Raw genomic sequence first — 14,643 nt, 5'->3', positions numbered from 1 at the left:
AAGTACTGTATTTAAGGATAATTGCTCAGCAGCTGCCTGTCTTCTATGGAGTTATTGTATCATGATTGTTTCTGTGTCGTTTGCAGTCTTTTAGCTCAGCGGCTGTGGCTCGGGAGGTTTGATCCCCGGCTCCTTCATTCCACATCTCGTTGGTGTCCAAGTGTCCTTGGGCAAGATACTGAACCCCAAATTGCCCCTGATGGTTGTGCCATCAGTATGTGTGAATCCGATGTTTGAACGTTTGTGTGAATGGTTGAATGTGGCCTGTAGTGTAAAGCACTTTGAGCGGTTGATAAGACTAGAGAAGCGCTATACAAGTGCAGTTCATTTACCATTTACCATTCTAGTAAGCTTTTATGAGGAAAGTAAGATACAGTCTGTATAGATGAGAGAGCCGTGAGAAAACCAACCGATTTGATCAGTGGCGATTATTCAGTACGTTCAGTCCATCTTAAGACGTCAGTGTTTATGATTTGTATGTAACTTTAATAGATTAAACGTTACTCTCTCTACCTCTGTCTGAGAATTTATCTTTATGTGAATTTGAATGTTTCTTTCAATATGAGTTGATGCCCCTTTAAATTTACATGCATTATGTTGCAAGTATATTTAAATGAGCATCACCAGACTATCACATGAGCAGAGCCATTCCGCCAAACTCAAATGCACATTACGGTTGCAGTAAATGGTTAAAACCTTGATGGGACTGGACTGACTGAAATGCTAATCTCGCCCTCACTGGTTCCCACTAGCGTTGTAGCATTTTGCTAAAAAATGGCACCTGTGTCGTCAGTGCCACTGAAAGTTGTTTCTACAGTATCTGCACCTCCTGCCTTGAGACTGGAATAGATTTTAATAAGGATCAGTGAGAGATAATGACTTTTACCTGGATTCACATCATTAGCGTATATCATGCAAACTGTAAAAGCTCCTTTTGTATTCAGAGTTACCCACAGGATCATCTTACCCGGCTAAAATCAACCACTTAAGGCAACAAAACTGTGGCAGATGATGATAGAAATGTCCTCTTACACCTAGAACAGGAGTAGCCTAATCGAGAGCTGTTGATGGACACATCCATATGCTGCATGGAGCCTGGATGGTGAGACTGTTGGTTATCCCTGTGACCTTTCACCCTGGTTACACCCTTTCTGTGGCAGGCTTGACCTTTGCAGTGGCCCTGCTGCTGGAGTGATCCGCTGATGGCATTTATTGTCATGCCCCATTTCCTCTCGGCCTGTCCATTTGGGGGTGATGGAATAGGATTGGAGAGGTGACCCCATGCTCCTCGGAGGCTCCTGGGAGTCTGATTCATGGCTGTGTGTTCTGTCAGTGTAATGACAAACTCTGGCCATTAGACACTCAGTACTTAGCACATAATGATGGATTTTTCGCTCTGCTCACCAAAACTTACTCCTCATTTCCTGAACACATGCAAAATATTCTTTTTCCTCTGTGGTATTTTTTTTGGTCTACCTTTCTTTTCTTTCTTTCTAAATCTGTCCCTCTTTCTTTTTCTCTTTTAACATCTTTGTATTTCTACCTCTGTATCTGTTGTTTCTCTCTTCCCTTGGCCATTCTTCTGTCTTTGTCTCACACTGTGTCAGTTTCTCTTTTTCTCTCTCTCTCTTTCTGTCCGGCTATCTTATCTTTTTCCCTGATGGCTCATCCAATAAAAGAGCTGCAGTGATGCTATCTCTGCCCCCAGTCTGGACCCGTGTTTGTGTATGTGTATGTGTGTGTGTGTGTGTGTGTGTGTTGTGCATCAAACAGCTTGCTCTTCGTAAGACCGACGCCCCCAGGCTAATGTCACAACAGTCCTATCACACATTTCCTCAGTCAGCTGCATGCTGTACAACTGTGCAGTAGACAGAGCCCACAGTGCTACCAAGTCAATCCAGTTAAATTAAAGAATGACCCACATAGGAACTCGATTACAACGTATCATTACAGTTTGCGTTTGAAATGAAACGGGATGGACAAAGAGCCGAATCAACTTCATGAACCTCTCAAAAAGAGGTAATTTTATGTTTTCTGGGCCTGGCATTTGCTCTGCTTGCCTAATTTATCACATTATAGTTGCTCTTCGGAGTTTCAAACCTATCTCAATACAGCAGACTTAGGCATGGCGTAGACAATTACGGGGTCAGCATGCTTCAAACGAAGTGTCTGTCAGATTTTAAAACGGTGTCTGAAACCCCCTCCCCCACACACCTTTCTAATGCTGAAACTGGGTGGCCGACAATTTTGTACCTTTTATGTAAGTGACTCTCTGAACGGCGCACTCACTTCACTCGGTGATTGACCAGGTGTGTGCAGGAGAGAAGGCAGTCTACAGCTGAAATGATTGGTCAAGACCAGGAGATTAATTAGTAATTATTTTGATAATCAATTAATTGTTTCAGTCCAAGCAAAAAATACTAACATTCTCTGATTTTAGCTTGTCAGATGAAAGGATTTAGGGCTTTTATTTTTCATACATGATAGTAAACTGAATATCTCTGGGTTTTGTACTGCTGATTGGATACAAATGGCATTTTTGGAGCAATTTTTCCACTATTTTCTGACATTTTACAGCCAGAACTGTTAATCCGTTAATTGAGAAAATAATGAACAGATGAATCAATACTGAAAATAATTATTAGTTATATCGCTTGAGTACTCAAGATTCGAACTTCTTTCCCAAGCTCTCGATTTTTCATTCTTCACTCTGCTACTTCATCAGTTTTTGAATGTGCAAACAAGTGCAGCAACACAAATGTTTTTAAAAAGCGTGTCCACAATCATCCCCATTTGAACATGTATTGCGTCGCGCCTCTCTATGACAGCAGGCTTTTCGCTCTGCCTCCTAGTGTGGCTCTTCAGAGCAGCTGTAAACAGTTGTGCCTCTACTTTTCACTGGTTGGGAAGTGCATCATACATACTGGTATGTTTACATTTGTCAGTACCCTGTATTCATCCTCAGTCCCCATACTTGTTGACACAGGTCGAGCAGCAGAAAAAGACTCTAAACCATCCCTTAAACAGAATAAGTTATATTTAAAACCAGGAGAAAGCAAACATACAAATGGAACAAAAGGAAGTATAATATAGACTTTAAAAAAGGGAATACTAAAATCAGATTATAATGGAAAAGGCTGGCGATATTCTCTATTTGTCTTATTGTCAACAAATCCAATGAAAAGACCAGCAATGTGCGAGTCAATCTCTTAATAGTTATGGAATTTCCCAGCCCGTCTGTGGTTCTCAGCCCTAAACTCATTTGTTCCTCCTGAAGACAGAAATCTTTAAAAGTGGGTCACACATAGATGGGATCTTTTTTTTTTTAAACAGGTCAACCAACTTCCTGTGGTGGGTACGTGAGGCAGCAAAACACTGCATGTGGGACTGACTCAAAATAAACTACAGTGCCCATGTTCATTGTAATGAAGGAACATTTCACCCAGTGCGACAGTGTGATATGCTCACGGATATGTTTTTAATAGATTTTGGATAACAATGGACATCAGTGGCACAGAAGAATAGGCTATATCAGACACTGGGTACACAGGCAATATTGATAGTATAAATGCATGGTTTGTTTTAGTCTTTTCATTGGATTTGTTAACAATAAAAAAAATCTGTAGAATATCTCCAGACCTATCCCTTGAATAAAAGAAAACTTAAGTTAGATTTTGAAACCTTGAAACCAAGAAAAAGAAACTAACAGAGCATGAGATAGAATTTGAAGATATTTTAAAAAAGTAAATTATCTTAGGAAATCATAGTAATTTCTTGTGCGTGAGCAGGTAAAAGATTTATGGCAATGACTTGAATCAGCCTACATGGTACAGAGAACACTCATATGTCTAATGATGTTTATGAACATTTAAAAAATTCATGTCAAGTATACAGACATAACGTTCGAGTACAGTGAAGTGGCCCTTTAAGTGCTTTATATGCTAAAATACAGTCAACCCAAAATCCACCAGGACACTGTTAAACAAGAGGCACTAGATCCGCATAATGTCCTGTTCTTTCAGCTAATAGAAAAGAATTGAAGTAACACGCAAGTGCTTCAGTTTTGGCTCAAGTGGTCATGGATGGAGATTTACACGAGATTTGTTCTGGTCTAAGAGCACTCTGCTGCATGATAACTTCACCTTTGTTCAGCTGCACAATGCCCCGCCATAATCATCATGATATATTATACATAACCAGTTATGCTAATTAGATCATTAATTGGGCAGATTGTTCCGTTAATTAGTGTTAATGGATTAAAGATCATTGTTACGTAAATGTGCCATGGTGGTGAGACACAAAAATAGCTATGGATTATGTATCTCGGTGGTGTATTTCTCATGGACAACTGATGAATTAGGCTCCGTGGAGTTTGGCGGCAGAAACCTTTAAAATGATGTAAGACGTCAAAGGGGAACTCCACCAATTTTACACTTCATGTTCAGTTTATGTGTCACAGGGAGTGCTATGCAGCTCGTGAAAACAGTTGTATAATTTCCGGTGTGGCTCTGGATCAGATTTGTTAAGTCTGAGAAAATAACTGTGATCATCTCATAGTGATGTCATTGGGGTTATTTTGGCTTGAGCTTGGGGCCTTCGGGCCAGCTTTTCAAAGGAAAGCTGTGGAGGTGGAGTTTAAAAAGGCATGCGTATTTACAAGACAGGAAGGGTCTGACAAAAACATGCTTTAAGTTGCATCAACGGAAATGTAGGTTTTTACTATTTTCGGAGCATGACTCCACATACCAGGAACTAAAATTTAAGATATCTCAGTCTCTGCAGCATTTATTTTGACTATTCTTTTTGTAGTCTTACTCTCACAGGTCCCCAGACTTTATGGAAGTGCAGAACTAAATAGCTGGATTACTCTTTTAATGTTGAATATCAGGTTTTGTTTTCAATCCTTCGGAATCAACGAGCAACAGATTATCTCTGGATTTATCATGTCACGTGGTCTGGTAATCAAACTGAATTGTCATTTTGTTTTATTTAATTCGTTCAGCCTGACATTGTGTTAATGGGAAGGGGTTTTGATTTGTTTTGCTCTAATCATACAGTATCAAGTCATGTATCTCTCCACAGATATCATTTTCAGTTAATGTGGAAGCTGCGGTAACAGTTGCTATGAGCAGTTAACATTTTTCACATTTATTATTCAAAAAAATTGTCAATTTAAGAGTTGTTATTTCTGTCCATTGACTTACAACATCTTGTACTTGGCCACACGTGTGGCCATTTTTTCTGCCCCTGTATTCTATGAGCTTAGCTCGCTAGCTTTGTCGGAAGATGACGTTCGTACTCTGAATCCAGCCTACTAAACTCTGATTAGTTGATTGTTTCGCCAAGCAGCACATAAAGCTGTCAATGGGCACAACATCAGACCTCTTTGACCCGCTGCGCAAATCTGAGATGTGGGCAGCATTTCAGAGGCCTGGGACCAGGCTACATTTTGCATTGGCATTCAAAACCTAAAACAGGGAGACAACCATCAGAGGGGGCAGAGATGCCAACGGGTCACCAACAGCAGCCTCGGGAAATCATTGTTATATTTTGAAGAGGTAAGGGATGTGATTTGTCATCAAGAGTCTGGTTGATTCTCTCGAGAGTCCGCAATGCCCTGAAAACAACCAGGCAATCCCTGATTGTCTGATTTCAGTTTAGAAAAACAACAGCGTAAAGCTTCTCATGCTTGCCAGTGACTGTCAGTGTACTGTTCTCACCTTCTTCAACCGTCCACTTCTGGTGCCCAGGAAGACCACACTGTGTCCGTTGTAGATGTACGAGGTGACAGAGGTCAGCCTGTCCCTGCTCTCAGTGAACACTGTTCGACCCGACACCAGCTGAGAACCCCCCAGGGGTTGGTTTATATCCAGGCCACAGAAGTGATCATCGATGGGAACAGGCTGCATTGAGAGGGGGAGGGGTGAGATGGGTGTGGGGTTGAAGATGAAGAAAGCATTATGAGTAAGAAAGCGGATGGGTGTTTTTTTTTTTTGTTTGTTTTGTTTTTTTTAAGAAAATTGTGGGAAGAGATCAGGAGAAGAGGAGAAAGGAAGGAGAGATAGAAAAGGTGAGAGTCCAAGGAATGAGGATTGAGGATGACAGATACAAGGAGGGGAGATGGAGGGAATGAGAGAGAGGGAAGATTGTAAGTGGGAGCCAGTATAATGACTGAGATCACTGTAGACACATGCAAATATAAGAAGAGAACTCAAACTGACTTTTGGTAAGCCTAACACGCATTAAGTGCACAATTTTCAGCGTTAGAAATGGTTACTTCAAAAGGGTTTGGGCTGCTGCATTTATCGACATGCCTCCGAGCAGGCGAATTTTGCGGAGCAGACTAATTGCTGATGGCAAACACAAGAAACACTGTGTGTTTTGTGCCCGTTTCTGTGATTTTTAGATCGCTTGATCTGACATCATACAAACACACAGCACAAGAGATGTCAGGTTTTGATTAAGCATCAAAGAGAGCTGCATGCTAAGCAGTCCTGTTACATCTACTAAAATGCACCTCAAACCTTTGCTAATTGCCTGTCACTCAGTATATATATCTACCTCTTTAGGGCAGCTAATTTCTTATTTCACATCCCCTACTTCTTATGCACATATTAAGCCCTACTGTGCTTTTTCTTTCATCAAGCGATGTTCATGAGCTTTACTGAATGTGATCAGTGAAGTGAACTCAGTGTAAACAAACTTCGTATCCCACCACACCCTTCTCTTTATCTTCTTGCGCCTGACCTCCAATCTTGGAAAAGAAAATACAAATGAGCCATTTCTGTCTGACTAGTAAGTGTAGTCTTTTAACTCTTTTCTCTTGAAACTAAATATTGCACACGGCAGTATATATAAGTAGTACATAATAACCTCTGGAAAGGAGCATCAGAAACTATAAGGGTTTTCTCTATTTATTAGTGCTGAAATAATATTGCTTTTAAACTTGCTCTAGGGGTGGCAGTGTTGGTTTGTTGGTCAGATGGTCCACCACTTCTCAATAAGTATTGGTTAGCTTGCCATGTAATTTTGTTTCATGCTCACCAGTAGATTAATCGTTAGGACTTTGGTAATGCACTGACGTCTGCTGTTGTGTCACCATTAGGTTGAATTTGGTTTTTTTTGTTTTTTTGAAATGTTGCCACAACATTAGGATAGGCCGTCGTGAAAATTAATTTGGATATTCATGGTGTCTAGAGGATGAATCATGATGACTTTACTGATCCACTGACTTTTCATCTAGCACCACCAGCAGGTCAAAGTTTTCACTTATCGAGTGAATTTTCTCAACGTCTACAAAATGGATTTGCACACAAACACGTGGACAGACATCAGGTCTACATTTTTGGTTTTCAGTGAAATGTTTCAACAACTATTGGATGATATTCATGGTTCCCAGATGATACCTGCTATACAGTACATCGACATGTTAGCATTTTCATTGTGAGCATGTTAGCATGTGTTCAGCTTAAAGCCCCCCTGTGCCTACTTACAGCTTAACAGAGTCACTGTAGACTCTCTCATTACCCCAGTGATTGACATATTGTGAAATTGGCTTTTTTGTCACTTTTTCTGTGTCTGTAAAGCAACAGAATAAAACCATCTTGGTAGTATCAAGCAATGATCGGGCACGTCTAAAATCTTGAGGTAGGAACAGGTAGGAACATTTCTGATATCAGTCTTGCTCTCAAAAAACCATATTGATGCCTCTCTAGAACCATTTGGCTGTTGATCTTTCACATGGCGTAATTAATCATGTCACCAAAGAGTATCTAATGACATCTTAACAAAACTGAACCATAGCGTTTCATTTACAGTCGATTTTAGATAGAAAGCTCTTTGGTTAACCTCGCAGTGAGAGTTAATTACAGAATTATTATGTATCTCTATCCTCCTTCAGTTGCTCTTATGAATAACATTACATCTTATTTGTTTGATGGAACGGTGGAATGAAAGTACATGTTGGGAACCACCAGAGCGGTGGATGTGATGGATATCATTGTTTTCATGGTTTGCTTTCAACTTGTTTCCATGAAAGCCACTCATTATGCAGAATTATAGCTTGAACAAAGGCATAGACTTGGGCATTTACAAGTAAGCCCTTTTCTCAAGATCAAGAAGAGGTCTCAGAGGGTTCAAATACTGCTGACAGCGACTAGAGCAAAAGGATGGAGGTGGAGAGAGAGAGGGAGAGAAAGGGGAGGAGAGGAAGGCGGGAGTCAGTGCCCAAACCCCTGAATGAAATCAAAGCTCCATACAAAACTCTCTGATTAGCATTGTGGAAATAATCTCCCCCAGCTCCCCTGCTCTCGTGGGATCCTGAAACCTGAATGGTGTCTTCACCACAGCATTGGCTGCCGGCCTATCAGCTATTTAGGCAGCAATCATGGTTGTGGATAGTTGAATAGCCAACTTTTAGTAAATCTATATCAGAGCTGCTCACCACCATGTGGGTTTTATAGTTGGTCTAAACATCTGTGTGCAAAGTGTATGTCCAAAACTTTGCGAGGCAAAGTCAGACAAGCCCCAAAATGATGATGTGAGCATCATTCTCTGTCTGCCTTTCTCTCTCTACAGTCTACCTACCGCCTTGGTGCACTGAACGTCCTTTCCCAGCAACCAGTGCAGTTCAAGGTTTCCCTCTCCCTGATAGCAGGACTGCAGCCGCTCCTTGATGCGTGTGTTGATGGCTTGGATGGTGAAGACGCAGAGAGCGGAGTGATCTGGGGGGTCGTGGTACTGCTTCTGTCCCTTGGAAAACACAGCAAAGAGCACGTCCTCCTGAGCGCTGATGTTGAGCGACTTTGCCAGAGTCCTGCCGGCCTTGGTCAGGTAAGCTGCCTGCAGCAGACGGTACTCCTCGCCTCTGTGTACGCACCCCAAAGGAAGTGACACATACGAGTGGAACTTTGTATCACCTTTGCAGAGGCGGATGATGCGAGAGGTGTAAAACAGGTCGCCAGGGGACCCGCCTGCAGCCATCCCATTCTCTGGAGTCTCCGGCTGGACAGTCATGAAATAGACGAAGCTGCCACTAGCAAAGCCATAGATGTAGTAGATGTCAAAGTGTGGGACAAGAGCCAGTGTGTCTGAGGGGATTTTGATGAGAGATGAAACAAAGTCAGTGTGAAGCTCATAGTCCAGCATGGCGGAGGATTCTGGGTCACGAGGCAGCTTGCGGCTGGAGATAGTTGGGAAGTAGTCCTGCTTGCCTCCAACAGCTGTGCCAATGTACAGAGTGGCATCCTGACCCTGCGATGGCACAACAACCCCATACATTGTCCCTGTCTGGTTGTCACTGGACAGGTAGTGTTCTTTCTTATGTGTGGGCTCCACGAGGATGAACAAGTCGTCCAGCCTCATCAGCTTGCAGACGCCCTGGTAGAGGCTGCCACAGGCCAGCAGGCGGTTGTGAGAATAGTCGATGAGCAACAGTTTGTTAACATTGTCAGTAGAGGCCAAAGTCTCTGAGCAGGGCTGGACAATCAGTGGAGGGTAACATGCTTTGTTGTCATACTCTGGCCCCGTGTCATGGGACACCAGGAGGGTGAGATTAGCCGACAACTTGTAGATTCGGTTGACAGCTCCAACGTACAGCGCACCAGTGGACTGATGCACAGTCAGGTGGTTCAGCGCCCACTCCCTCTTCTCTGATTGGAAGGTGTTCAGAGTCTGTGCATCCGTTGACTTTTGATTCACAGAGATTAGAGTCAATAGCCACAGTGCCAGGGGCCATGACATGACCTTTAGCGGGCCGTGACGTTTAGTGAGGCCGGAATAAGTCCATCCTTTATCCAAGCACATTCCCATTCCCACAGGGATCCAAAAAATTACAGAGCTCAGAACAAACACCTGGGATTGTGTATCAGCAGGATTGCACTGAAAAAGATGAGCTGAATTGTGGTCTCGTCCTGTGTAACTGATCTTCACATCCTTCTGAAAGACAAAAGAGCGACATTTGTTTTAAACTCAAAAGATCCTTGATTCTTTCAAGAGTGAAAAAGTGCTTTCAGGGTATCATTAGACACTTCATCTAAAATCCTTGAAATATATGTGCTTGTTTTCCCCTCAATCTCTGTGTAGTCAGACACACGAGACATCAGAGAAACAAGTAATCATTTGTTCAAACTGTCTCCCTATATTTACTAGCCCAAGAGATGGTCTAATATTCCCCTATCAACAGGGGGGCTCATTATATAACTCGCCTCTCTTTAAGAAAGAACTAACTGTGGCTTATTACTTGAACAAAGCAGTGACACCCTGTAGCTGTGCCTTCCCTCAGTTTGGGTGGCTAATTAAATGATCCAAATGTATTAATTATGCGTCCATATTTTCGCTCCCTGTTTCCCTTTCACCCCTCTGCCTTGTCCGTTTAAATGGTTGAATCCAAGAAGAATTAATCACTCTCCACTGCGGCCGACATTCCTAAATTAATCAGGCTTTTTCCAAGGATGGCGGGGAGTCATTATGGATTCAGAGCCAGGCAGCATCAACCCTCACACTTCCCAGTTTAATTTCATTAACATATTTTATGTAGATATTTCCAGGGGACGAACTATGTCTCTCAAACACATGATGGACTGGAGGATGGATGAGTTAGACACATGGCAAAGGATGTGTGATAGATTTACAGTTTTTATTTCCTTTGCCAAAACTGCTGTGAGATGTATGTTTTAGTCGGATACAAGGTGCTTTTCACGTAGATGAGACAAAATAAGCTCATTTGGAACAACAAACACGTTATCTCAAAATAAAGACAGATGGCAACACGAGCATTGTAGATAAAGTGACTTCACCTACACTCTCACTTCATCGAAGCCCATTAATGGAGTAATAAAATTGCCTGTATAGGAGGACAGACCATAAATTAAGACACCTACATCATCCTAAATCCTGTCTGTCTGCCACTAGAAGCCTCTCCAATCTGGCTCCCAAAGGTTGGTCCCACCCCCCCTTTGTCCTCCCCACGCCAAAAACCCCTTCACACTCTCCTAATAATACTTTTTTGAAAATCTGTCTATCTGCCTCGGTGAAGTGGCTCTAACTGTCCTTTATATATATCCCGACAAATGCTAGACAGCTTTAGCTCAAAGGCAACTGTCGTTTTTGGCTGGAGCTAACCTAAACAGGGTGTTTTCTCAGCGAGACTTCCTGGTATAAGTAAAAGTTAAATGGAGACAGCCATGTCAGATCCTAATGCAGGGGTCAGGACGCGGTGGGTGCTCTCCATTGGCTGACTAACGGGACGGCCGGCTGAGTTGAGTTGGAGCCAGGGATGGAGCGGATGGACTGACACTGAGCTGGCTGGGTCGACTCCAGCTCCACTCCAGCATCTCCTGTCCATCTGTCCCCACCACAGTCACACCGGGGGAGAAGTCACTCGAGTGGCTCGACATACTCTGCTCAATTTGGCAGGCTCAGTGTGAGCAGCTCCAGCAGTAATTAGCCACCGAAGAGTAATATCTTTCACACACTGTATTTCTGCATTTAAATCTGAAGTTCAGTGTTTTCCTTTCTTTGTTATACTACTCAACATTTCCACAGACCTATGAGAATCAATCTTAGTCAGCTCTGCTTTTCACTATTTCACAACTGCTTCTTTCTTTTTATTTTCTTGAGCTTTTTTCCTGACTGGACACAAAAAACTGTGTTTGCTTTTATTAGTTCCCAGAAAGCGAAGATTTGGCAGGACATGCTGGCACTAAAATTTACAGATTCTTTACTTTGGGCAAAACGGTGTCCAACAAATTCCTTCTGAAAATCCCTCAAATCATTTGCTTTGCAAGCTGATGAGTCCCTGAACCAGTTTCTGTGTTGATATTACCACAATTATTATTCTTTTGTCCTTTTGAAGTGAAAACCCACGGGAAAGGGTATTCAGGCATTTTGAAATGTTTTCAGAGGACATTTCCATACTTCGATTGCAGCATTCATATGCTTGTTTTCAGTAAAACAAATAGCCTAAACCAGTGGTCAATGGAAACCTTTACTCTCTGGAGTGCAAACCTTTTTCTAAGTCTTTCTTCTGCTTTTTGATGTAGGCTGTTTTAGTGTGAAAGGGGATGCTGGAATGGGATATAATTCAGTCAAGAGCTGTTTGAAAGTGGGCGTGATAGAACACAGAAATATGACTCAATCCTTTGTGCATATTCTTGAGCTGCCACAAAAACAAGCAGAGCAGTGATTTTGTGTTAACCAAATCAACTAGGGTTGTCTCTACTTTATGGCATCCTACAGAATATAATTAATTAGAATTTTTCTTGTTGAAATCACACTAAAAGTTTCCAGGTGAAAACCATTGGTGCAGTTTGTATCGCACTCTTATCAGAACCTCAAGCACTTTCCTTTTTCCCATCTAGAAATAGTAGATAAGAGAGTTTTCTTGAGGTCCGACAGCAAACAGCAGAACAAATGATATTTGGGAAGGCAGGCTTGAGTCTGGCATGACCTTAAACAACAGACACCAGCAGTGCCACCCAGAGGTTAATTCAGTGTTGAGAGTCTCCAGTCAAAACCCTCAGAGGAATTACAGAAGACAGGAGAAAAACAAGAAGAGAAAATAGGAAGTGCTGGTGGCAAACGGAGTTGGGCAGGCATGCAGGCAAGCAGAAGCCTCATCGTTTCATTCATTTCTGTTCTGCCGGCTTTGGTCACGTCTAAGGCGTGCAGTCATGCTGCTCAGTGTTTACCCTGGATTATAGAGACAGCTCTTCGCCCTGCGCAGTCCTCCCTGCTGAATTCTCCGCCTCGCCACTCAGACACGCTCCAGCCGAGACGTGACTCATTCACACTCACACACAGGAACATGGTTTGCTGAGGCCTCTGGGGACACCAATCACATTCGCAACGTAGATGACGGAGAAGCCAGCCTCTTGTGCTCCACAGACACGACCCTTTGACCTGGATCTAGATCGGTGGAACCGAATCCATCCTTTGCCTTCAGCTTTTATTGGAGTGAAATGCTGTCATAGCTTCTGTAGCGCCTGGTTAGGAATGATTCATGGGACAGAAGGGATGGTTAGCTTTTTTTAAACATCTTGTTTGTTTGACCCATCTGCCTTCAGAGATTAACTAAAATGTTCATATGGGATATTTCTTTGTTAGAGCAGTGAAAATGATGCACAGCCTATCAAATTTGATAGTAGGAAGCCGTGCTCTGCCAGTGACTATCAGGCAACTCAACAAACAAATTTAAAATACAAATTCAAATGAGCTATTCTCAATAATATCACTGATGGTATTTGAAAACCTCATCACTGGAGTTTTCGGGTGATTTGCACATTTTCTGTTGAAGCGAAGATTGCACCTTTATGGGCAGAGACCTAATCGGTTTATTATTCCCTGTTAAAGCCCAGAGGATAATATCAAAAAGGTCTGTCTTTAAGTTAAAACTATCTGTTTTCTTGTACCTTTTCACATTTTCAAAAAATTACATTTTCAAACAGCAGCAAAAAGACAGTGAAACATGATCTTTCCGCTTAAAAGAAAGACAGATTCAGCACAAAGAGAATGGTGTTCAAGTTTGTCTTGTTTACGTTTTGGATTATAGATTTGTGTGAGACCGGGAGCGCAGTCGGCAGACTGTGCCATGATCTTTCTAAAGGTCAGAAGAAACATCTCTGTTCTCACACTTAGTCAACAATGGGAGTCACTGTCAGTCGCATCAGAGGTGATAAAAAGTTTTGTCGCAGTTGTTTTTTGTGGCCTAGATTTATGAGGCTGCACGAAAGCAATAACGGTATGAGACCATGGGGGCGGAAAGGGGCCTGTACTACAATAGTCATAACAGCCTCTGTCCTCATGATTACAAGCCGGCTGGGCAGAGATGCGCATGTTTTTTTTTTTTTTGTGTGTGTCAGTAGGTTTTCTGAAACGGGGCTGCTGATGGAAGTGTTAAGTCTAAGTCTATAAAGTTCCTTCTAGGGGATCATTTCAGATCGGTTGAAAGAGTTTTTGGCTGCAACACGTCTGGTTACCGTCCATTACAATGTTTGCACTTACAGTATTAAAACTCACATGGTCTGATGGCATGCTTTTATCTGGGGTTTTCCACAAATCCACATGGATGAGTGACTGGGGGGAGGGCTAGCGTTGTACACATTACAGATGAATGAGCTGGGAGTGCGCCAGCCGCAACAGAACTTGACTTCCAAATGAATAAATGAAGGCAATTAGTAGATCTGTTTACAATGTTGTGGAGACAGAAGTAGGTCAAACGTGGCAGAGACAGGAGGGAGGAGGGAGCCAGCAAGCCAGAGCCAGGGGCTGTCGCTGGTACCTACAGTGATGAGTCGGGGAATTAGGACATGAAAATGCCGTCTTTATTAACAATGACTTTTAAATGAATGTCATTTTGAATCACAAGGGACCTGTAGGGGTTTATTGGAAAAAGCAGTGTTTTGTGATCAGTCCACCGTGTTTTATCCGTGGCTGTGTTGCGGAGGGGCCGCCCAGGGCGATGGGCCCCGCCTCGTAAGGCCCCCTCACAGAAACACAGACTCGGGCCTCAGAGGGCATAATGTGTAGCGCGGCTGCTCGCACTGCAGATACCCACAGGGTATCTTCACTTTGATGGCGCACACTGAAATTTTGTGACAGTTGGCCTGTGATTAATTTTCATCATTATGTTCTACAATGTAAGTT

General features: G+C 42.6%; 1 protein-coding gene across 1 annotated transcript in view; it reads right to left on the bottom strand.

Annotated features, from left to right (window-relative positions):
- The window catches only part of LOC120783194 (plexin-A2-like), a 63,210-nt gene extending 53,275 nt beyond the window's left edge, over positions 1 to 9,935 (bottom strand). The window contains exons 1-2 of the mRNA XM_040115993.1: positions 8,587 to 9,935; positions 5,721 to 5,903 (exon numbers count right to left, since the gene is read on the bottom strand). Coding sequence (XP_039971927.1) covers positions 5,721 to 5,903; positions 8,587 to 9,810 — 1,407 coding nt within the window. The 5' untranslated portion in view covers positions 9,811 to 9,935. The remainder of the gene's footprint in view (positions 1 to 5,720; positions 5,904 to 8,586) is intronic.
- Positions 9,936 to 14,643: the final 4,708 nt, after the last annotated feature.

Source organism: Xiphias gladius, chromosome 21 (assembly GCF_016859285.1).
Source record: "Xiphias gladius isolate SHS-SW01 ecotype Sanya breed wild chromosome 21, ASM1685928v1, whole genome shotgun sequence".
NCBI classification, from domain to species: domain Eukaryota; kingdom Metazoa; phylum Chordata; class Actinopteri; order Istiophoriformes; family Xiphiidae; genus Xiphias; species Xiphias gladius.
This window is presented reverse-complemented; position numbering and strand designations above follow the sequence as displayed.